This window comes from Solanum tuberosum, unplaced genomic scaffold (assembly GCF_000226075.1).
Source record: "Solanum tuberosum cultivar DM 1-3 516 R44 unplaced genomic scaffold, SolTub_3.0 scf00071, whole genome shotgun sequence".
Classification (NCBI taxonomy): domain Eukaryota; kingdom Viridiplantae; phylum Streptophyta; class Magnoliopsida; order Solanales; family Solanaceae; genus Solanum; species Solanum tuberosum.
The window spans coordinates 360,513-386,119 of NW_006238997.1; the positions used below are offsets into that span (position 1 = coordinate 360,513).

Here is a 25,607-nt window from a genome sequence, read left to right on the forward strand (position 1 = left end):
GGGGGTAATAGGACCTTAGTAAAGGTTAGGTGTGTCTTAGGGATTTTGGGCATAGGTTAGGGGTACTTATGCATTTTCCCTTTTGTTTTTGATCATTCTCAAACTCTCGACAATAAGCTTATAATTCACAAGTGAAGTATGAAGAGAATAAAATATATGCAACTCTTATTTCTACCTCTATGAAATAGATAAATTATTTTCGATAATTAATTACCAATAATGACTCTCAGTTACATGCATTAATTAATTAGTAGTAATAGTGTTTATTGTCTCTCTCTATAAACCAATCATACAAACCATTTTCATCATTCAAAGAGCCACATAAACCTACCTTTTATATTTGGAAGTCCCTTTCCAACATAAATAATTAGTAAAAATTAGTCAGAAACTTGTTACACACTTGGAAAAAGAAAGACTTCAAAGTAAACTTTAAAGTAAATAGGCCCATGTTTTCCTAAAGATTAGTTAATTTGGTTTATTTTGATAAAAGATTTATTCCCTCCGATCATATTTTTCGACTATTGCGATTCAAGTCGAGACATATAGTATTCGTTTTGGGTCTAAGTTTTTACAAATATACCTTTCGAGTAATGTCACATTGAGCCTCAAAGGGCATATTCCACGTTAATTTGAATTGTGCTTAATAAAACTCTTCGCTTCTTTTTCTCATTTTGATGTGGAATTTAATCTTCGGAAACTTGTTAATCTATTGTCATGTACCATTTATATTGAACATATTATTCTCAAACTCTCGAAACAAATTTAGTGTAATTTTACAAATAAAGTCTAAAGAGAGTAAGATGTATACAATTTTACTCCACCTTTATAAGATAGAAAAATTATTTTCGATGGACCCTCGATAACCTTCTCCTATTAATTTTCATTTATCCTGCATAACATTTCATATAAAAGTTCACATTTTTATGTGAAGAAAAAATATGAATGGACAAGTTGAATTTTTCGGGGAATCTAATGTACAATTTATTTATGATTCTTTGGGATTCATGATTTTTGTTCAAATCTTATATATGTTACTATATTAGAATAAATAGAAACAATAATTTTTGAAACCAATAAATATCAAATGGACCATAATAAAATCATGTATTCAAACCCATAATGTTCTTCAAATCCTGAATTTGTATCAAAAGTTCTCACTTAATTATTTTTGAATGATATGTTCGTTAAAATATTTTCACATAAATTGAGACGGGAATAGAATAATGCTACTACATGAGTAATAAACAACTCCAATTAATGAATCGGCCCATGTGTTATCTTTCTAGCCAAATTCTGCAGTAATCATGTCTTTTCAATTGTCTTTATTTCTTCAACTACCCAATTCACCTTTTTTAATTGTGTTTTTGTATAGTGCTCAATTGTGTTTAAGCACTTATAAATAATTAATTAGTTGGATTATCAAATCCTCAATTTTGGTGAAGTAACAAGTTATTTCAAGATTATAACTATCGAATTATAATATGAACATCATTAAAACATAATGAATTTATAATATGATGAAACTATTTATTTAATGAATTTTTTTTTATCGATAAACGTCTAATTGATTGGATTAAAGTTGAGATATATGAGATATAATATAAAATATATAGTATTTGATTTAGACTGAATAAACTGAGATACATAATTTATTTAAATTTTAGCCTTATTTTTCTTTAAAACTTTAGGAGAAAAACTATGCATTTTATTAATTATTTCAGAATTAATAATCTCAAATTTCACATAAGGAAATCATCTACCTAATATATATGAAAAAATCTCATTTTTTTTTTATCAAAAATATTATAATTATTTATCCCACCAATCGAACGAGAATCTTATGATAGAATTTGTCAATACTATAAAGAAAAAGAAACACACCTGAATATTATTTTTTTTCATTTTCAAGGAATGACCCCACCATTATGTTTTTCATTTAATAAAATCAAACCACTAATTGATTTCTAGAATTGAGTTGACTTTCTTTATCTTTTCTAGTTGAAAGTCCTTGTATTTTTGTGAATTCATGTCTGATGGTGCAAATGATGGGCCAAGCGTGTGGACCAAAAAAATTAACTAGTGGACATTAATCATTATCTAAAATCCACTATTTAGTGTTAAAAAAAGAAAAAAAAAGAGATATATTTTTGTCGTGTCATAGATAAGTAAAAAGTTAGCTCTTACCTTTTAGTTTTCCATCCAAAATTATATCGAAGCACGATTAAATTTAAATTTATATATAAAAAATCTCATATCTAAAGTAAAGTGCTTTTTTTAAAAAACGATTACATATCGAGAGCTAGAATGTCTTTTTGATTATAAAGGATGAAAGAAGATGTTCTTTGGCCATGTCATAATTAAGTATTTCTTTGTTCTAATTTATGTGATATTGTTTGACACAAAAAAATTACTTTTGAAATTTGTGATCTAAAATAAATATTAGATATTTGTGTTTCTATGAATCATTTCATTTAGAAAAAAAATGAAAATTTCAAAATTAAGTTGTTTTTAATTATAAAAAGTGATTTTTTTAGACAAAATAAAAAGAAAAGTATGTTAGATGAATTGGGATAAACAAAATAGAAAATTAGAGTACACTTTTTAATTTCATACTACTTGGTATACGTTACCATAATGAAGCACGACTAATTCAGTTTCACGTTATAAAATCCTTGTTGAAATACCAGTGTCCATTACCATAATAAAACACGACTAATTTAGATTCATGTTATGAAAATCCCAATAAAAATACATCATTCCCTAAGAAAGACGATTACATACACATGGCTCAAATTCGAGATTTTTTATTGAGAACCAGAGAATTTTACTACCCCACCACCAAAAGGTTGGTTAGATCATTTATATGATATGTTTTTTATTTTTTATTTTATTTATTTATATGATATGTTGACTTCAAAGACTTTGATAAATTATTATAATACCATAAATAAAAGGGGAAACTTTTAAAGAAGTTCAGCTAATATGGATTCCTCTGTTGTGCAGCAAAATGTTTGTGTGAAAAAGATGACAAAACAGTTAACAGGGAAAAGAGGAGACACACAAATCCATTCAGTTGTAAGAAGTGGAAATCTTGAATTGGTTTTAGAGATTATTACTTGTTGTGGTGAAGCAGAATTGGTTGAATTATTGTCAAAACAGAACCAATCTGGTGAAAATGCTCTTTATGTTGCTGCTGAATCTGGTGATTTGGTTTTAGTGAAGGAATTGATCAAGTATTATGATATTGGTTTAGCTAGTATTAAGGCTAGAAATGGCTATGATGCTTTTCATGTTGCTGCTAAACAGGGTGATTTTGGTAAGTGTTTAGTTCTTTTTTGCGGATCTCAACTTGTTTGAAATTGAGGCGTTATACGTAGTTGTTATGGTTTTTCATTATGTTGACATCTATGAATTTTTCATTTCTCATAAGCATTTAATGGGGTGGCCTAACAGTCGATGAAATAAGCAAAATGAAAAAAGAGGAATACATGGTATTACTTTTCATGATCCTTCTGGGATCCCAACTTGTTTGGGATTGAGCCGTAGTATTTGTTGTTGTGGTTTTTTCATTTTTCTGTTGGTAAGACTCCTCGTCAGCTAGTATGAGGCAGCAGAATAGTAAAGGTGCACCCGGGGCGGACCAACGTGGGTGCCAGGGGTTCGCTGACAAAAAATTACACCGTATATACAGGGTAGATTTTCAATATTTTTGTATATATATATTAATTTTGAACCACCTTAATCAAAGAAGAGAGATAGCCAAGTGGTACTGGACTGTGCAAACACTAGTTTGCAGGTTCGATTCCTGTGGATCCGCCACTGAGGTGCATGCAAGTTGGCTAGGTGCCTCCTACGGAAGTCCCCTCAGTGTTAAATCTTATAAATTTGATTCTTCTGCTAACACGGGATGCTTTGTGCACTAGGCCTCCCTTTTACTAAAATGTTACGATTTTTCGTTGCAGAAATGGTGAAGGTACTATTGGAGGCATTTCCTCAGCTGTCAGTTACATTTGATCAGTCAAATTCCACAGCATTGCACACTGCATCTGCACAAGGTCACATTGATGTTGTCAATTTCCTTTTGGAAACTAATAGCAGTTTAGCCACAATACAGAAGAATAATGGGAAGACGGCGCTTCATTCTTCAGCAAGAAATGGTCATGTTGCAGTTGTGAAGGCACTTTTAAGCAAAGAAGAAGGGATCTTAAATTGGAGAGATAAAAAGGGACAAACAGCTCTTCATATGGCAGTCAAAGGCCAAAGTGTTGATGTGGTTAACGAGCTTATTCTATCGGATCCTACTTTGGCTACAATTATTGATGGAAAGGGTAATACTTCTCTGCATATTGCAACGCGTAAAGGCCGTGTAGAGGTAATTTCTCATATGTATGTTATACTCACTTTTCATTTTATATGGTGGTGTTTGATTGACACAGAGTTTAAGAAAGAAAAAATGACTTTTGGCGCATAAACTAAACATGTATAGCCTGGTTTTGTTTGTTTTTTCACTCAAAGTGTGACTATTCTAATTTCTATATAACAGCAGAATACTTTTTTGTCACATTTATGTTATAGAGTCCCATATGTTTCTCTATAGGCTAATTTTCTGTTGTATCTAACAGAGAGTCAAATATTTGCGCGATTTTTTATGTTCAAATGAAAACACAGAAGAGTCTTCTTGTCAAGTCTTCAACTAACTATCTGAATACTTTTGTGCAGATCGTTCAAGCACTCGTAAAGGACAAACGAATGAAGTGGGATGCCATCAATAAATCTGGTGAAACTGCTCTTGACGTTGCTGAGAAAGCACGGAATTCAGAGATAGCAGCGATTCTAAAGGAACATGGTGTCCTGACTGCAAAGAACATGAAGCTAGCTTTACCAACGCGTTCAGCCAAAGAACTGAAACAAACTGTTAGTGACATAAAACATGACGTTCACAATCAGTTAGAGCACACTTTCCAAACTCAGAAAAGAGTGAAGAACATAGCAAAACGTCTGAACAAAATGCACACAGAAGGTATCAACAACGCCATAAACTCCACCACGGTTGTTGCTGTTCTTATAGCCACTGTTACTTTTGCTGCCATATTTAATCTACCAGGCCAATATACCGATAATCCTAAGGAGGTTCCTCCGGGATACTCAATAGGAGAAGGAAGGATTGCTCCTCAACCCCCTTTTGTCATTTTCTTCATATTCGACTCTCTTGCACTCTTTATATCATTAGCTGTTGTGGTTGTTCAAACATCAATCGTGGTTGTTGAAAGACGAGCCAAAAAGCAAATGATGGCGATTATCAACAAGCTAATGTGGTTGGCTTGTGTATTTGTCTCCGTAGCATTTCTTGCACTGTCATATATCGTTATAGGTAAAGATGAAAGATGGATGGCAAGTGCAGTAACTTTTATGGGAACTTTTATCATGGTCGCGACACTAGGGACACTGTGTTACTGGGTAGTTATGCATCGGATTGAGTCTTCGAATTTGAGAAGTCAGAGGAAATCAGCTCGGAGTAGCAAGTCGTTGTCACGGTCCGTATCAATCATGTCAGAATCAGAGATCCCTGAAGATCAGTATAAGAAACTATATGCTATATAGTTCTAGTTGTTAGCCAATGTACATTCTTGTGTAGTAAAAAATTGATCTTTGCACTTCAAGATTCAATGCAATAGCTCTAGTTTTTGTGTAGTATATGAGCAAGATAATTGAAGTGTAAGATTTTAGAATTATGAACATTTTACTAAGTGAAATTCAGTGCAGTGAGCAAGCTAAAGTAAATAACAATCTGGTGCACAAAATATCCTGCGTTAGCAGGATCCGGGGGAGAGCCACACCCCTTTTCAAGGGATGTGATATGTAAAATTTTATGCTCTACTGAAAATTTTAGCACCTTTCTGATGTGTACAGATAATTGGTTTTTTTTCAACTTTATAACTCTATTATACTCCCTCTGTCCCTAATTACTTGTCCACTTTTGGATTGACACATCTATTAAGAAAACAATAATTGATATAGTGAGTTTACCATTTTATCCCTATTAATTATGAAGTGGATGATTTAAAAATTTAAGATTTTCAAGAAGGTTTACTTTTTTCAAAATTAATTAATTAAGGGTATAATAGGTTAAAAATTTTGTCCTTTCTTGATTTGTCAAAATGGACAAATAAAAAGGGACAACTAAAAAAGGAAAATTAGATAAGTAATTAGGGTCAAAGGGAATATATGTTTGAATGCCCACAGAATTTACGAAATGAATGAATACTTTTGAAACTTATGATTTGACTTATGAAACTTTTGGCCTTAAACATGTCATAACATACCTGTAGTTAAAAACTTGTCCGTTTCCAAATTCAAAAGGTTTTCTTTCTTTATTAAACGGACAAAAAAAGAAACTATGTCACATAAACTGGAATGGAGGGACTAAAATGCTTCTTAGAATTGTGAGCATTTTACTTCTAGTCCAAGTGAAAAATAGTGTAGTATGTGAAATTAGGACCGGGCATAAATCACTGAAAATAAAATTATCAAGCCAAACAGAATATTTTGGTATTTGAGAATAAAATTTCATAAATACATTAAGTAGTTTCATTAGTTAGTTCGAGATATTAGTACCATTCAATATTTAATACTATCAAATTAAAATTAGGTGTGAATACCATCACCGAAAACTAAATTACCAAGCCGCATAGGAAATTTCAGTATGATATTGGAAAGTAAAATTTCATAAATTTGATAATATCCTTGTGAAACATTAGTACCATTTGATATTGGATACTACATTACATTAGTGAATAATGCCGCCCATAATGTGACATAGGCGCATCAGTACAAGCCCATATATATCAAAACTAAAAGACTAAAGAGGGCAAATAAAGAATTTAAGGCAAAATCACCATGTTTTTTCGAAGAAGAAGCATACAAGATTGAATAGCGATCCTCATCAAGGTATGTATTCTATTCTTTTTTTGGTTGTTAATCTGTTTGACATCTCTAATTCTTCTTGTAATGAGCTTCAATGATCACAAACAATAATTTGAAAATTTATCAATTACTTAACAGGATTTTAGAATTGTAAATTAACGGCTAAATTCAGCTAATATCCTCAATTGGATTTACAATTTGACCCAATCGATTTGCATCGAGCAATTATTTTGAGTTCGATCACCATACCGGGAGAGTTAATTGAAGATAATTCAAGTAGAGAATGAGAGCTAGAATTAGCTAAGAATTATTAGAAAAGAAAAGAGATTAGGAAGATACTTTTAGAGAGATTATTAAAACCTTTGCCTAGTAAATAGATTGAATGGGAAAAAAATTGGGAAGTTGAGAATAATTAATGTTGACACCCATTTTTGACCCTTCACGATGGGAATTAATTTTTTGAATTTTTTAAATTTCCAACGATTTGAAATAATTACTTTATAAAAGTGCAAAATATTTTTCAAGTTTAAAAGTAATTTTAGTCATTTTATAATATTTTATATACAACTAGTATATTTTATAAATATTTGAAAATCATCCCAAAAGATTTTATATTTTTAGTTAAGTGTTTTATTAATTTACTTTAGTTAAGTTATAGTTATAATTTCTAGTTTGCAATCGAATTGAGATTAAGAAGCTCATTAGTTAATTTTTATAAATTTGTCTTATTTAGATTTTGATCGAATTCACCAATTAATTTCAATATCGGCTAAGTCTTTAACTTCAATTGGTTACAATTTTAATTCTTTTGTAATTGCAATTGTGGCCCCATCAGTAGAATCAATTATTTGGGCCCTTTTCATCAGCCCAAATTCCTTTTCTTTAGTTACTACTACTTATTTTCCAGCGGCCCACTTCTTCATTACCATTCCCGAGCCCACTTTTCCTCTCAAATCAGCAATGACCCGGCCCAACTCCTACCATCAATACAAAGGACCCAGAAGCTTAACAGAAGAATTCACGGCAAGGTTGAGTCAATACCAAACGGCGAATTTTCCGTACGGACAGTAGCTGTTCTTGTTCTAGTCCTTGGGAGGAAATTTTGAATTTGGGAATTGATTTCAGAATTCCGATTCTACCCTAAATTTCTATCCGTTTCTCGTCTCAAATCTAGCCGGAGAATGGTAACGTCTTCTTCTTTATAATATTCTTTTCGCCTCTTCTTCTATATCAAAATGAGCTTTTATTGGCTGTTTGTTGCTATTGAGTTTTTATGATATGATGTATATGTTCTTAGTCCCAAAGCTTTGTGGATTTGTACTCAATGTTGGAGTTTTGTTCTGTTATATCTCCCTTCTTGAGCCTATTTGCTTGAATCTCATTAAACCTGTATGTATGCCTTTGTTTGTTAACATGCTAAATGAAAAATTAGCTGATATGAAATTGTATGTTGTATTGGCTAAAGTTTGTTGGGTGTAGTAGCCAGCTAGTTTCGATTCAATGATTTCGTGCTTGTTTTTTTTTTTTTTACCTGTGTTTCTTCGTGTTTCAAAGTTTATGTCTGATCTTTTAATCTAGTTTTTCCTCTCCACTTGGAATCTTTGAGATGTGAATATGTTAAACATTGTTGTCATCTCTCTACCCCTCTTAGTAACAAATATCTGAGTTCTCGGTCACTTGCTTTCGATTTGATGCCAAGCTGGTCGTAGTCTCAGTAAATATTGTATTGTATTGAGCATCTGATCTTGTTTGTTAAATAAAGCATGTCCCGTCCCCCTTTTGTGAAATTGTAAGCGTTAAAAGTTCCTTTTCCACTCATGTCTAGAAATTATGTAATTTTTCTGTGGTACTTTATGTGCTGATTTGGTTCTTGTTTAATATGCTTAGCTTCAATCGGATTCTGTTGTCACCTTTCTCAACTATACAAAAAATATAATTTTCATTTATTCTTCCTCAGTTGTCATTTGCTGCATGTTAGAGAGAAAATATTGTTATTTATGTTACTTTGGGTTATGGCAAATTAGTATTTGTTCATTATGGCTCAGATTTCCCTTAACAGCGTTTCGTTTCTAGCTTCGAAAGGCGTGCTCTGGTCCCTTTGGTGCTTTGTTAGTCCTTATTGGGGAAATATCTTTGCTCTTTGGTGTTTACTGTGAATTAATTTAATCCTGAAATGTGTTTATTTTCTTTGTCATAAAGTGGTTGTTTGGAGTTTGTCTTTGCAAAGCATTCTGTCAACTGGTGTCTTTTCTCTTTCTGGTCGCTTTTCTTAATGCATGCTTAGCATATGAAATTTGTTTTAAGGCCTATTATAATGCTTAGTTATCTTGCTGTCTATTCTTTTAGGATAGAAATGTTGGGCTCCTAAAATAATTTATCACTAATTGTGTCCCACCCCTATATCCCATATTTGGTTACAGTATTATTTAGTCCCAACATTATTTTATCCCATCAATTGTAAGAAAATAGTGGGATAGTAATCTCATATAGAAGACTCGATAAAATAATAATCTCACGTATATTTTTGCCTATCCCATATTCCGTATACCGAACAACCATAGTGAATAAAGGCACTTACCCATAATGTGACATAGGCCCATTAGTAAGAAGCCATCTATCAAAACTATAGACAAAAAAAACAGAGCAAATAGAAAATTTAGGGCAAAATTGCTCAACATTTTTTCCAGATTGAATATCAATTCTCATTTGAAGGTTTGTATTCTATTGTTATTTTCTTCTTAATTAATCTGTTTTAGCTCTTCAATTCTTCATGTTTTCATGATTTGGAATTTTTTCGATTATTTTTGTACCAGATTTCACCAATTACTTGAATGATCTCTAGTAGAAATTTATGCAAGTATTTGAAGATCTATACTTTTTCCAATTTTTATCTTTAAAAAGATCGCTCTAATGATCACAAACAATAATTCCGACAATTTATAAATTACTTCTCAGAATTGTAGAATTGTTAATTAACAGTAAAATGGAGAAAATCTAGCTAATATACCCAATGGATTTACAACAGCTTAGAATAATGAGACCCAATCTATTTGCACCAATCAGCTAGAGTTTGAGTTAATCGAAGATAATTCTAGTAGAGAATGAGAAGTAGAATTAGATAAGAATTAGAAAAGAAAAGAGAGTAGGAAGATACTTCTAGAGAGGTTATTAAAACCTTTGCCTTTATTAAACAAGTCAAAATTGTGAAGTTGAGAATAATTAAGGTTGCAAATAATTTTTATGCGCGAAATTTCAAGAATATATTTGGTTATTAAAATTAGATAGGTTGCAGTTACCTTTCTAATTATTATTTTTCATGTATTGCAGCAGGAATGGTATTAGCAACTCTCCATATTATTTCTTAGACGATTCAACTTGTAGACGCCAATAATAAATAAAATTTGAAGGCTTATATATACGCCAATACCAAATTACTGGTACTAGACCGAACTTTGAAAGTTTGGTTTTTGGTATCTACTTTCGATTACAGATTACAGAAATCGAACTTTGGAAATACCAAACGCCCAACCCCTAACCTTAATTCCCTCCTTATTATCTCCATCAACGAGCTGATAAATTCCACAAAATCTCAATGACTTCAAAACTCTCTTCTCGTTTAGCTTCTCGTCTAGCTTCCCATTTCCTTCGTTCTGTCGTCACCGGCGCTGCTGCCACTACCACCGCTGCTCTATCCAAATCTCACCCTTTGATTTCAGTTTTCCGCCACCAGTCTCGGCCCTTAGTATTTCCCCATTTCAATACCAACCAAACTGTTTTCACCCTCAGATCCTTCTCCACACTCTCCCGGCCCGCACGATCCCACCGTTCAGCTCGGCCTGATATCGCAGCCAAAGCCCGGCAACTCCAAACCCGCCGTCTGTGGACCTATGCCATTACCTTCAGCTGCATAGCAGGTTTCATAGTAATAGTCCTTAACCAATTCCAAGACCAACTTGTATTCTATTTAACCCCTACAGATGCTCTAGCAAAACATGCTGAGAACCCTACAAGATCCAAATTTCGACTTGGTGGATTAGTGCTAGAAAATAGTGTAACACCAATACCCAATTCCCCAGAAATGGAATTTGTGATTACTGATTTGATTACTGATATTTTGGTTAAGTATGACGGGTCGTTACCGGATCTTTTTCGGGAAGGGCATTCCGTTGTAGTAGAAGGGTTTATAAAGCCATTTACTGAAGAGATGAAGAAGAAAGAGAATGAAATCTTGAGTGAGAAAAAGTTACAGGTAACTGAGAAGGCGAGAAGTGGGGATTGTTATTTTGGAGCTACTGAAGTGTTGGCTAAACACGATGAGAAGTATATGCCTCCTGAAGTTGCAGCTGCACTTGAGAAGAATAAGCAGTTGCTTAGTCAGATGGAAGGGAATGCGGAAGAGGGTGATGATGCAGCACCTCCAGCTACAGCGAGGGCGTAAGGCTCAGCCAATTATAGAGTATGGTAAAAATTCTAATTGATTATTTTCCCGAAATGATGGAGTTTTGTTATATTTAAATTATGATTATACTATTGAAGGAAGTCAGAAAAATGAATGGATATATAGTTGATTTACTGAGGTTATACCATGAATTTTGTTGTCATAGATGTTGTGTCCTGTACTAACCCTGAGGAATGGGGTTTCAGTTTAGAAATTTTGGAATATTTAGTAAATAAATGACAGTAATTATTTTTTTTGACATTGAATGCTTGTAATTCTTTGTGTACACTCAATATAGAGGTCATTGCAGGAAGAAATAGAGAATAAATCAGTTCCGAGTTTCTTGTCCATGTTTCTTTATTATTATGCAGTTTTATCATTGCTTCCATTATTGGCGCCTTCATTTTTTTCATTTGTTGTGTGTTGATACCCATAATGTTAATTTTTTGTTATTTTCTTACATGACTCTGCACAGGGTTTATTTGCTTTTTAACCCATGTGTTGTTGTTACCGTTCTCTTCTGCATTACAGTATTTTCCTTTCCATACGTGATTTTATTATGCTTTACTTGAGCCGAAGGTCTATCAGAAACAACCTGCGTACACAGAACTAACCTGTTGTTGTTAGTGTGACTCTGCACATGGTCTACTTGCTTTCGATGGCAACAACCATACCAGCAACCTCTTTCATGAAAATAGCACTAGAAGTGCTATGCTGGTTAGTTCTTTTATATGGTCATATTACAGGAACAACAATGAATGTGTGCAAAATTTTATGTGACAGTTCAAATCGGTACGGAGTTGAAAAAAAAAAATGACTTTTGAAACTTGTGGTCTCAAATATGGCATAGCATTTGTGTGGTTATAAAACTTTTGTAAGTTGTGGCTTTAAACATGCCATAACATTTGTGTGGTTATAAAGCTAATTGTTCCCAAAATTTAGAAACTGACTAAAAGGAAAGTTTGTCACATAAAACTGGAACGGTCGGAGTGTAAAAGTTTAAATCCTAGTCATGTTAGACTCAATAGTGTTTAAAGTGAAATCTCTTAGAATTTTTTGCATCACTAATCATTTGCCATATCTGGCATGAGAATCAGAGTCTTGACAGCAACTAATTGCTATGCATTTTGATGGTTAATATTATTACCATTTGTTCGAAAAAAGGGTAAACAAATGTTCTATTACCCTTGCTATTCTGAAATTCAATTTGAGTTATTAGCAACATGAATTACTTGATGCTATGATTCAAGCTCCCAGACTTAGTTCAAGCGACTAAGGTTGACAGACTTGTGACTTAGGTCATGGGTTTAAGTCCAGCGTCATAAGAACTAGGCCTAGTATTTAAGTGGAGAATGGTAGAGATGCGTGTGCCCCCAGGATCTCCGAGTTTTGAGAGTTGCAGCTGGTCCTAAAAGTTAGCCCCAAACGGATTTTTGGGTCATCCAAAAAACAAATTCAAGCCTTCCTCTAATGCATTCAAGAACATTTTCTGACCTTTATTTTTATGAAAATTTGATTTTTGGTGGATAGAGGAAATTGAAATGAGATAAACTAAAAGAGCCAAAAGCTCCAAGACAAATTCCAAAAGCTATTGCCACATGGTCTAAAATCACAACCAATCTTTATATGTTGTCTCATTTACTAACTTCTTTTCCCTTTGTCTCCAGTTTTGGTTTGCATTGTTTGGGGTTTAGGAGCATGAGATGAAACATTGATATGACATAAAATTTGTGATTGACATTTTTCTACACCAAACTTCTTCTAGTTTCCGAGATTGATAACCTTTTTTTACTTTGAGAACAATCTAGTTATATCATATATATATATATATATATATATAACCAATTAGGGTGGTGGTGGGATGCATAAGATCCATCCACCCTTAATCAGAGATACCTCTCAAGTTTGAGTCATGGGATGTGAAACTAAATCTTGTTAAGGAGCGCTTTCCCTTGAAATGTCTATGCGTGGATCCAAATTAATTGGAATCCCAATGTGGATATCAAACATCGAGTGGGAAAAAAAACAGAGCATATTTCTATCACATGGCGTATTTATGAGTTGTTGTTTTAGAAATTAATATTGAAAGAAGTGCAAAAAAATTTGTTGCGACAATCCTCTGAGATTTATCCCTAGTCGCTTTGATTAGTTTAAATATATGACGGGGTATTATAAGTGATAGAGTGAACTTATTGTCTAGATCCACTAAGATTCAGCCCTTGATCGCTCCAATGAGAAAAATAATTCTAAGAAAATCTGAGATGGAGAGTCAGAAGTAGGATATTCTGGTATAAGTGTTTAAAGGTTCTTTGTTGGAAAAGTAAATTTTATTCAACTGTATAGTATATATACTTGATAATTAAATTATATATCACAATATTTGTCCATGTTATAATGCAATACTACAAGATCATGAATATTTAGTGTGTTTGGATAATGTTGGTGCAGATATATTATCTTCAAGAAAATATTTGTTGCTTTATATTATCTCCTAAAATCTAGACATTACACCACATACTCCACTACTGAAATGGTACTGTTGTTGCTGCAGATATCATATTTTTTCCAGTTCAGAAGTACATGCACATCTATTGTTAAAATAATTTTAAAAAAACTTTTGAATAAGAGAATGAACATTAATAATAAACCACATAATGAAGGGTCCAATTGATTCTTAATGTTCACTTTTTCTATCTTGAGAATGACCTATATAATATGAATGTAGACATTGTTTTACCAATTGATTTGATTGTTCCTATTTGGCTTCTTATGTTCTTTTACATCACATTTTCTTTAGGAATAGTGGTCATATAGTTCATATAAGTCGTGGCGGAGACATAATTTTTAATGAGGGAGTTTAAATATGAAGAAGCTAAAGGGATTAAATATCTACTATACATACAGAAAATGTAAGCTTAATCTTGAATATACAGGGTTAGTTAGGTAGTTCAAAGCTATCTCGCTTAGTCTTTCATATTAGTAGTCCTAGTATTACTCTAGGAATTTCTCTATGATATACTTGTTTTTCCTAGACCTTTTAGTAATTCATGGAATAATCCAAGCTTTACTAAAGTATTGATTTGTCAATGTCCAAACAATGGAACATAGCACATGTAATGTGAATTTAAATTTGTTTGTGCATGAAAGTTCATATGAGGTTCTTTCAATAGGTTAATGAAGACATCTCCTAGACATTTGATCAATACCTTTCAATCTTTTGTTTCTCATACTTTTTCTTTCTAATGTTTAGGTTGGATTTTCTAATAATTTCATTTGTATGAGTTTGATTACATTATCGGCTTCAAATTTGGATAAGTATCAAGGTCTAGTCAATTTATAATAAGTAGGAACAAAACTAGGGGCTGTCAGGGAGTTCATCTGACCTTTTGTCAGAAAATTACGCTATCTATATACTTTCATAATTATGTTTATGTTTATATAGTAGATATTGAATCTCATTATATTTTGAAGTCACTTGATGAAGATTTTGGCTCCACTATTACATCAAGACGAGTGGTCCTCACAAATTGAAATGAGCTTAAATATGAAGTTACAACAATGATAGCAATTTATATGATTTATCTAAATTTAATTGAGAATGATGCATAATAATTACTGTCGTAGTAGCTGGTTCTGTAACTACTCTCAATTTAATTGAGAATGAACTTAAGTCGTGTAATTATGTAATTTTAGAGAGATTATGTTATATAACTTATTCAAATTTACTTGAAACTGAAGCATATTAATAAGGTAAAATTTGTAATTACGTGATTTAAGATAACATAATCTCTAAAAATCTCTACTATTTGAATTAATTATAAAAACCGCCCTTTTCTCTTTCCCTCTCTTAACATCTGGATATATCACTCCATTTTTATAAGATACATTACAATTTTGTTTGTGTAGAATGTGTTTGATACAAATGTTGTTATTTCAAACATAAATAAGTATGAGTTTGGTTTATAGTTATATATCTGATACGTAACTGATATATCTGATACATAACTTATGTATCATTTGTCATATATTGGGCGGATATGTATTCGCGAATTCTAAAAATTTCAAGATATAATTTAGAAAACTTTCAGGATAGGATATAATTAACACCTGAATTGTTGGAGTGTACTTTATACTAATAATAACTATTATTATTATTGTTATTAGGTCATGTAACCATTCAAATATTAAAATAAACTTTCTTAAGTTAATGCTTTGTTTGTCATGCTCTCATTGGAAATAATGACACCCAAAGGTGATTGTCTAGTCTAGGTCATATAACATAAGATTGTTAGAGTGGGGGTGGGGTGGACTTAGTAATGATGATTATCTTAAAATGTGCATATTTCAATAGGGTTGCAAGACAACCAATCTTACCTATTAATAGTCTCTCAGATAGTCAAGTCAGTGGAGACTTGAGCATGATATCATGAAAGATCTTTGGATTATGTATGTCATTATCAAGTGGTCCCCTCCACCCCACTTTTAAAAATATATTATATTATTTTTACAAGTTTTATACATTGATAATGTAAATAAAATTTTAAAATATCAAACCAGCTAAAAGATTAGTGCAGGTAAGTATTCATTTTCATAAGTGAGACTAGTAACTAGAAAAAATAGATATTTCGCGTGTTACAACATGCTAAAATATATTAATATTAAGTTTATTGCTACTTTAATCGAAGGGAATTTCATGTATGTATGTATTATACTGAATTCTCTTGACACCAAAAATATATGATTCTTTATATTTTGACTACGTACGTAGTATATTGTATTGTCTTAATAAATATGATATTTAAATAAATTGTATTATTTTTTATTATTATATAATATCATACAACTTATAATATTATTAAGAAAAATAGGGGTAGAGTTATTATTAAAAAAAAAAAGAAGGTAACAACAATCCAAACAAGGACAATGTAAAAATTATTTATATTTGTATATTACTATATATATAAGTTAGATTAGATTCATAGTAAAACACCACTTTCAATGGTCTCTTAGTTTTATAACCTTTTAATACATTTCATTTATACTCAAGTCATTTTCAAATGTAAAGAACCTAAATACTTTTTGATAATACTCTGACCAAAACTTTTTTATATTTTGTAAAAAGAAAAATAACAGCTTTTCACTTTTTTCTTTAGTAAAAGTTGAGAGATTCCTCACTTGTATACTACTAAAATAAAATAATTGTAGAATAGTACACATTTACTATTGGCAGATTCCATAGCACTTGAATGATTAATAAACCAAGTGAGAAAAAGTGAAGCAGAATCTAATTGTGCAAAAAGGCTGTTTTAAAAAGCCAATGTCTTAAAAAAAGTTGTTTCTATAGTACCCTTTTTTTTTCTTTAGTACAAAGTTTATCACTTCTTATAAAGGTTTCCACCATCTAAGTGAGTGCAAAAAGGTCTATTTACCCTTCTTTTTTCATGTCTAAGTAGGCATTTGAACATGAATTTGATGATATTTGAACTCAAGTTCGAAAATTGAAGTTATGTTTGTACATGCATTTTACTTTTTTAAAAAAATGTTAAGACATTTTGTGAGGAAAAACGTTTGTTTACTTTAAAAAGTGGTTAGAAATTAGTTTTCTTCAAACTAGTGATAAAGTCAGGATTTTCAGTAAAGAAATTCAAAATATAAAAAAGCAAACATACAAAGAAGGCCAGGAAATTTAATATCTACTGTATATACACTATACAACGCAAGTTTTCTATCTACTGTATATACATTATACAACGTAAGTTTTCAATGAGAAAGATCCCAATGAACCCCTTGTGATAGCCTAGCTCCGCTCATGTTTCAAGTTGGAGTAAATATTGACTATTATATATAACCTTACAATTATTTGAAAAAGAAGAATTAAAAAGAAGCACAAATTTTGGATGTCCAAACAATCAATAAATCTCACTAAGCCTTAAAGCATGGATGTTGATGAACAACTAACAACAAAATTTAATAAAAATAACCACACTTTATAAGCCACAATTTAAAAAATAAAATTGTGTTTTGTAACACAATTCAACCAACTTGGGTTGTGGTGCAGTGATGAGACTATTTCACCCTTAATCAGAAATCTCGAGTTTGAGCCCTAGGTTTGGAGAAAATCTTGTTGGAAGCGCCACTCTTGAATGGATTTTACAGTGTGCAATCCGAATTTAGTTGGAGCTCCAACGTGAGCTCCAGACATTGGTGGAAAACAAAAAAAAAACATAATTCAGAGTTAGGGAGAGCAATGAAAGTAAAAATTACATTAACTCATGGAATTATACACACTAAAACAATGACTTAATTACATATAATCTGCAAATTCAAACAAGAAACTAAAACTGTTTTTGTTTTTTTGGGACTTTTGTATTGTCCTGTGACAGTACTAAAATTAAAAAAAAAAAACTTAATTCAAAATCTGCAAAGATCTGATCTTTCTTGAATCACAGTGGCTTTAATCTTGGAAATAGACATTGAATGAATCCCTTCAGCTTCATTCAATTTCCTTTTTGGATTACAAAGCTCTTGTGACTTCTTACAATGAGCAATTGCTGCTTCAATTGACCCTTCAATCTCTGTAGTCATACTACTACTTCTCTTAAGAAAATTCAACTCATAAAATCCATTAGAATTCAATGAAAAAGATGATGATGATGATGATGAAGAAGTTGAACCATTAGATGAAGAAGATGATAAACATTTTGTTGGTGAATGTTTCTTGATTGCTGCTGAAAATGACCTTCTATGAGTACTATTGACATTGTCTTCATGAACCCCTTCTCCTTCATTGTCTCTTATCATACTTGCTAATGTTGGTGAATGTGTACATTTTCCAATATGACCAAAAGGGGTTCTTTTACATACCTTAATGTACTTATTTGAACATTCTTTAGGAACTTGTTGTTGATGATCTAGTGAACAAGTAGACTTGTTGAATAAAGACTTGAGATTGACATATGCTTTTGATGTTGAAAACTTTAGCTTTTGGCTTATTAAAGATTGTTTCACTAACTTAAGCTTTTTGGACCAAGATTTCATCTTTGGATGATTGTCTTTGAAAAAAGTGCTGAATTCAGTGGACCATTCAAAGAAATATTCATCTGGATTGAGTTCACAACTCACTCTACAAGACTCTGATGGGGAAATGTTGCAAGACTCAAATGGGGTGCTAGTATTAGTACTAATCAAGTTTTTGGTACTAATGTTAAATCTCTCTTCTTCTTGAAAAGATTGAATCTTTGATGTTTGAAGAAATTTCTGAACCATTTGTGATGGGGTTATGTTGCAAGAATCAAAAGGGGTCCTAGAATTCATCAAGTTCTTGGTACTAATGCTAAATCTTTCTTCTTCTTGTTCTTGAAAAGATTGAATCTTTGAAGTTTGAAGAAGTTTTTCAACCATTTGTGATGAGGAAATGTTGCAAGAATCAAAAGGGGTTCTAGTACTAATGCTAAATGTTTCATCATCTTCTTCTTGTTGTTGAAAAGATTCAATCTTTGAGTTTTTTAGAAGTTTTTGAACCATTTCTAACCTTGGAGGAAGGTGAAGAGGTAGGAGTTTGCCTCTATAGAAAAGCTCATCAGCTGGTGAAGTTAATGTTGTTGTTGCTGCCTCTTTGTCATTTATGGAAATAGAAGCCATTTGGAACTCAAATTCTCTGCTTATTTGTGGTGAAGAACAAGAAGAAGAAGAAGTAACTTCCATATCTATGTAATCTTCTTCTTCCTCTTCTTGTTCTTCATTTGAATTCTTGATTTTAGATGAAGGTGGAGGAGTTTTTGTGTCCATTTAATGTGAGCAAAAGACAGGAGTCTTTGCACTGTTTTCTGAGTTTTTGTGTGTGTTTGTGTGAAGATGCTTATGGGGAGTTGAGCAAATGTGAGAGGGAAGAGCAGAGGTACTTTAAAGTGAGAGATGATGCCAAGACAGTAAAACATATAAAAATTTGAAGGAAATGTCAGTAAACTTTTTCTCTATCTTTTTAATAATTCGTGGTGTTTGAATCAGTTTTTGTGAGCATCGATTATTTTATTAGTGATTTGTTATCTCTTATTAACACGAATATCTGGTAACCTGACTAGCTAAGATTGCTTATATCTTGTTTGGCCAAACTTTCCGAAGGGTAAAGGCCAAATGTGCATAATTTTCAAAAGAAGAAGAATGAAATAAGTATTTTTCATTTTTTTTTAGAATATGATTATTATGTAGAAAATTCATCTTACCAAATTAATTGATAGTAGTTTTCATTTTTGTAATTTCACAAATTAAAAGCACTTTCTGAAAATGTTAAACATAAATTTTCTTTTCTTTGAAATTAGAGGGAAAAAGGAAAGAACTTTTGAATGCCTACATACCAAGTACAACAATGTCCCACTCCCTTTCTCAAAGAAAAAGAAAAAAGGAAAAAAGTTTATTTGACTTACAATTATTTATTTGGTTATTTATTCTACGGAAAAGGGTCAAAACTCCTTTTTGAACTATGCAAAATAGATCACTTATCCTTCGTTATATTTTGGGATAAAAAATACCTTCGATATTATCCTAAGAGACCACAACTACCCTCAAGAGTTAACAATCCAAATTTTTAGTGACGTGACAAGCCATGTGGGACTAATCCCTCCACCCAAGTGTTGCTAACTATGATTCATTTAAAAAAACTAAACCTTTAGTGGCAACAAAAGTCGTCACAAAAGCCCAGAATATTGCCACTAAAGATTTTCACTGATTTTTAGCATTAAATAATGATTTTGTGTTTTTTTCTTCATTATTTTAAAAAAAATCAGAAATGATATCAATCAAGGAGGAGCTTGAAGACACTATATATTTTATTTTTATGTCATATGTAAATGCATAAAATGTACAATAATGCATTATATAGTAGGACATTTGAGTCGAGAAGTGTAATAATATTGGATGTTTTTAATATTGATAGTACATGTTATTTATATAAGAAAATTAGGTTGCAACTGAAAAATAATTATCATATTTTTTTGTTGAAAGAATAGGTTTTACTAGCGAATGGCTATTGCAGCCTTAGTCGCCACTAAAAATCACTTAAACCTTTTAACAATATTTTTGGATTTTATGGCGACTTTTGTCGTCGCTAAAGGTCTAGTTAGTTGGCAACGCTTAGGTGGAGGGATTAGTCCTATGTAGCTTGCTATGTCACTAAAAATTTGGATAGTTAACTCTTGAGGGTATTTGTGGTCTCTTGAGATAACAACATAGTTTAAGAGTAATTTTTTACCCTCCCTAGGAGCTTTCACCCATTTTGCTCCCTTGGTGACTCGAACTCGCAACCTTTGAGTTGGAAGTGAGGGATACTTACCATCCGAGCAACTCCCTCTCGTCGATACTTCACTTCATTTACTCTATGGTCAAATATCTATTTATTCACAAGTAATAAAAGTAGCACAACCTCCATCACATATTAGTTTTTATTATTGGTTCATTTTGTACGTTTTTAAAAAAATTATAAATTAAAAAATATTATTTTACTGTTTTAATTTTATCTTTCCTCACCAAATTGCACTTTATTAAAAAGAATAAGATTAAGAGTGTGTTTGGTAGATAGGAAAATAGTTTTCAATTTTTTCATTTTAGTTGGATAAATTCTTTTTAGGAAAACAAGTTCCTTAAAAATGAGGAAAATAACTTCCTTAATTGAAACAGGAAAAACAAGTTTCACGAGTGACTCACTTCCTGCCTCCTCTCATCCAATAGTATTTCGCTAGTTACATACAATTTTTTTTGAGATGATATTTTTTTTTGTTCGTACCAAACACACCTTAAGTTATTCTTATTTAAAAAATATTCAATATTAAGGGTAAAATGGGATAATGATAATTAATTTCATCATAATTTTGTAAAATGACAAGTAAATTGGGAGAACTATTTTTAGTAATCTTGACAATTAATATGAGTCGGAGAGTGTAATAAACGGAGAAAGTAATAGATTTCTTTATGCTTTTCACTCTCAATGGCCAAAGGTTAAAAAGCACCTTACTACTTAAATTTGATGCACAAAAATCTGAAATACATATATGTTAAAGAAATATTTAAAGGACTCAAAGATAAACAAATTTAAATTTGCTTGGCAAAATACATATGTGGAAATTGGAAACAATGAAGAATACTTGCACCAAAAAGGGAAGAAAATGAAAAACAATAAAATAGGTCCATTGCATGAAACCATTTTTTCTTGGATTTTTTTCCCAATAATTGCAAAAAGTAGTTTAATTGTGTAATCATTTTGTTGGAATTTGGTAGAATCTTTTTTTTATTTTTTTTTAGGTCTAAAAATATTTTATAGTATTTAATTTCCTTTCAAGTCTAGGGTTTACATTAGTTGCAAAATATTTAGTTTTATTTTAGTTTAGTATCTAGAATGATTCTCCTTTAGTTTAGTAACTAGAAAAATTCTTCTTTAGGAAGAATTCTCCTTAATTATTTATAAATAGGGTTGTACTCTTCTATTTGAATCAATGCAAGAATCAATACAAAGAGTTATCATTCGTTCTCTCTTTAATTCTTCTTTCTAGTTTCTTCCATTCCATAACATTGGTATCAGAGTCTTCCATTGATCTTAATGGATCTGTGAGTTCATTGAAAAAGAACTTTCAACCACTTTATTTTCATACATATTTTCAGCCCAATTTTAACCCGTGCTTTTATTTTTAATGCAGGGCCAATTTTAACCTGTACTTTTATTTTTAACGCAGGGCTACTTATAACCAATTTTAATCCATACTATTTTAAACCTTATTTTCAAACCATGACAAAGAATACTCTTTCTTTCAATGCCCCACAAACCTTCAATGGTGAAAATTATCAAATCTTGGCAGTTAGGATGAAGTCTTATCTTGAGGCTTATGATTTGTGGGAAACTGTAATGAAAGATAAACTCATACAACCACTCTCTGAAAAAACTTATTATTCCGCTGCTGAAATCAAACTTCACTCAGAAAGAAAAACCAAAATATACAAAGCCAAAATTGTAATTCAAAATTCAATTGCAGATTCAATCTTCTCTAAAATCATTGTATTTGAGACGACAAAAGAAGCTTGGGAAAAACATGAAAAGGAGAAGATATTCTCAAGAATAACTAAGTGTTGGAACTCAAGTTAGATACACCAACTTGAGTTTGAGGGGGAATGTTGGAATTTGGTAGAATCTTTTTATTTTTTCTTTTAGTCTAAAAATATTTTATAGTATTTAATTTCCTTTCAAGTCTAGGGTTTACATTAATTGTAAAATATTTAGTTTTATTTTAGTTTAGTATCTAGAAGGATTCTTCTTTAGGAAGAATTCTCGTTAATTATTTATAAATAGGGTTGTACTCTTCTATTTGAATCAATACAAAGAGTTATCATTCATTCTCTCTTTAATTTCTCTTTCTAGTTTCTTCCATTCCATAACACTTTCAACACTTAGAATATTTCAGCCTTAGTTTAGTATCTAGAAGGATTCTTCTTTAGGAAGAATTCTCGTTAATTATTTATAAATAGGGTTGTACTCTTCTATTTGAATCAATACAAAGAGTTATCATTCATTCTCTTTAATTTTTCTTTCTAGTTTCTTCCATTCCATAACACATTTACTGAAACTAAAGTTTAGTTTTAACTTTAGTATTTGAACTTGAAACGAAGTATTTCAACACTTTTTTTTTCTTCAATTTAAACTTAAATATACAAAACTCCATCCAACTACGTACAAAAAAAAACATAACTCAGCCAAATGCTTACTAAGAACACTTTATTAAAAATATATAAATTGAGAAAATCGTCTAATTTTTATGGAGTGACCTCTAAATGCTGGATAAAATGACGTGAATCATGATGAGGCTCTATGTATTGTTCCCCAGATCATTACGGAGGGTTCTGTAAATTTTTTACAAAAAAAGTTCCCAAAATTCATATCATCGAAAAATCCATGTACTAACACACACACAATAAAATTAAGAAAATCGTCTAATTCCTGATGAGTGACCCCTAAATGCAAAAAACACCGCGTGAATCATGGTGAGACTATTGGTATTGTTTCCCCCGGTCATTACGGAGGATCCTGTAGAGTTCTTGCAAAAATAGTTCCGAAATTCACACCATTTAAAAAATTCATGAACTAACACACATGAAAAGAGAAAAAAACCGTCTAATTCATGTTGAGGCCCCCCTAAATCCTAAAAATATTGTGTGAATCATGGTGAGGCTATTGATATTGTTCCCTCAGGTCATTACAGAGGGTTTTGAAAAGTTTTTTCATAATTGTTCCCGAAATTCATATCACCAAAAATTTCATGTACTAACACATAGAAAAAACGATGAAAATCATCTAATTTCTGTTGAGTGGTTCCTAAGTGCAAAAAAAGTGGTGTGCATCATGGTAAGAGTATATGTATTGTTCCCACATTTCATTATGGAGGGTCTTGCAAAATTCTTGTACAAAAAGCTCATATCAACAAAAATTCATATACTAGGACACACGAAAAATTGAGAAAATCGCCTAAGTCTTGTTGAGTGACCCCTAAATGCTAAGAAAAGTAGCATGAAGTATTGTTCCCCCAGGTCATTATGCAGGGTCTTGTAAAATTTGTGCAGAAAAAGTTTTGAAAATCCACATCACCAAAAAATTATCGTACTAACACACGGAATATTGAAAAAATCACTTAATTCCTGTGAGTGGCCCCTAAATGGCTAAAAGAATGACGTGAATCATGGTGAGTATAGGTATTGTTCTCCCCGGTAAACATTTTGCATAAAAAATTTCTGAAATTCATATCACCAAAAAATTCATGTACACTAACACACAAAAAATTGAGAAAATCCCCTAATTTTTAATGTGAGGTCCATCAATGCTATAAAAAATAGTGTGAATTATGGTGAGCCTATAGGTATTGTTTACCCCGAGTTATTACGGAAGGTCCTGTAAAAAAATTTGTGAGAAAGTTCTTGAAATTCATATCAGCGAAAAATTCATGTACTAACACAAATGAAAAATAGAGAAGGTCGCATAATTTATGTTTAGTGGATCCTAAATGCTAAAAAAAATGGGGTAAATCATGGTGAAATTATAGGTATTGTTCTTTCAGGTCATTACAGAGGGTCTTGTAAAGTTTTTGCAAAAAGGATTTTTGAAATCCATATCACAAAAAAGTTCATGTACTAAGACATATGAAAAATTGAGTAAATCACCTAATTTCTATTGACTGGCCTCTAAATGATAAAAAAAAAAGGCGTGAACCATGGTGAGCTATAAGTACCCCCAGGTCATTACGAAGGGTGTTGTAAAATTTTTGCAAAAAAAATTTCCAAAATCTATATCACCAACAAATTCATGTACAAACACACACGAAAAATGATGATCACCTAATTTTAGTTGTATGACCCCTAAATGCTAAAAAAAGAAGGTGTGAATCATGGTGAAGTTATATGTATTGTTCCCCATCTCATTAAGGAGGGTCTTGTAAATTTTTCCCAAAAAACTCTATAAATTCATATCACCAAAAAAAGTCATTTATTAACACACGAAAAATTGAGAAAATAGCATAATTCTTGTTGAGTGACTCCTCAATGCTAAAAAAAATGGCATGAATCATGGTGAACCTATCGGTATTATTCTCCTAGGTAATTACAGAGAGTCCTATAAAGTTTTTGCAAAACCAGTTCTCAAAATCCATATCACCAAAACCTCATGTACTAACACACACGAAAAATTGAGAAAATCACATAATTCATGTTGAGTGGCCCCTTAATGTTAAAAAAGATGTCGTGAATCCCAATGAGGCTATATTGTTCTCCAGGTCATTACGGAGGGTCCTATAAAATTTCGTAAAATCAATTCCTGAAATTTATATCACCAAAAAAATTTATGCACTAACACACGCGTGAGAATATGCACCTAATTCCTAAAGAGTGGCCCCTAAATGCTACAAATTTGCCTGAATCATGGTGAAGCTATAGATATCCCCCAGGTCATTACGGAGGTTCCTTTAAAAAAAATTCGAAAAAAGTTCTTGAAATCTATATCACCAAAAATTCACATACTAATATACATGGAAAAAATATATGAGAAAATCACCTAATTCTTGTTGAGTGGCCCATAAATGTAAAAAAAATGCATGAATCATGATGAGGTTATAAGTATGTTTCTTCAGAAAATTACACAGATTCCTGTAAAGTGTTAGCAAAAAAAAAATCCTAAAATCTATCACCAAAAAAATTATATGCTATCACACACGAAGAATTG

At 31.6% G+C, this 25,607-nt stretch overlaps 2 protein-coding genes across 3 annotated transcripts; both read left to right on the top strand.

The window, feature by feature from the left end:
• Positions 1-2,940: 2,940 nt before the first annotated feature.
• On the top strand, positions 2,941-5,757 carry LOC102593562 (ankyrin repeat-containing protein At5g02620). Its single transcript, XM_006345613.2, has 3 exons — positions 2,941-3,316; positions 3,963-4,372; positions 4,720-5,757. Exons 1-3 carry the CDS (start codon positions 2,983-2,985, stop codon positions 5,599-5,601), a joined length of 1,626 nt encoding a protein of 541 aa, XP_006345675.1. The 5' UTR covers positions 2,941-2,982; the 3' UTR covers positions 5,602-5,757.
• A 2,176-nt stretch (positions 5,758-7,933) lies between these two features.
• On the top strand, positions 7,934-11,703 carry LOC102593880 (cytochrome c-type biogenesis protein CcmE-like). 2 transcript variants are annotated; one of them, XM_006345614.2, is made up of 2 exons: positions 7,934-8,108; positions 10,252-11,703. In XM_006345614.2, the coding sequence occupies exon 2, from the start codon at positions 10,517-10,519 to the stop codon at positions 11,360-11,362; it is 846 nt and encodes a 281-aa protein (XP_006345676.1). In that variant the 5' UTR covers positions 7,934-8,108; positions 10,252-10,516; the 3' UTR covers positions 11,363-11,703. The 2 variants fall into 2 exon arrangements, with proteins under 2 accessions (XP_006345676.1, XP_006345677.1); XM_006345615.2 differs by having other exon boundaries at positions 10,255-11,703.
• The last annotated feature ends 13,904 nt before the right edge of the window (positions 11,704-25,607 follow it).

Coding starts and splice junctions, on each gene's coding strand:
- LOC102593562 (XM_006345613.2), top strand. CDS start 2,983: ATGGATTCCTCTGTTGTGCAGCAAAATGTTTGTGTGAAAAAGATGACA. Junction 3,317..3,962: donor TGCTAAACAGGGTGATTTTG/GTAAGTGTTTAG, acceptor TTTTCGTTGCAG/AAATGGTGAAGGTACTATTG. Junction 4,373..4,719: donor CGCGTAAAGGCCGTGTAGAG/GTAATTTCTCAT, acceptor ACTTTTGTGCAG/ATCGTTCAAGCACTCGTAAA.
- LOC102593880 (XM_006345614.2), top strand. CDS start 10,517: ATGACTTCAAAACTCTCTTCTCGTTTAGCTTCTCGTCTAGCTTCCCAT.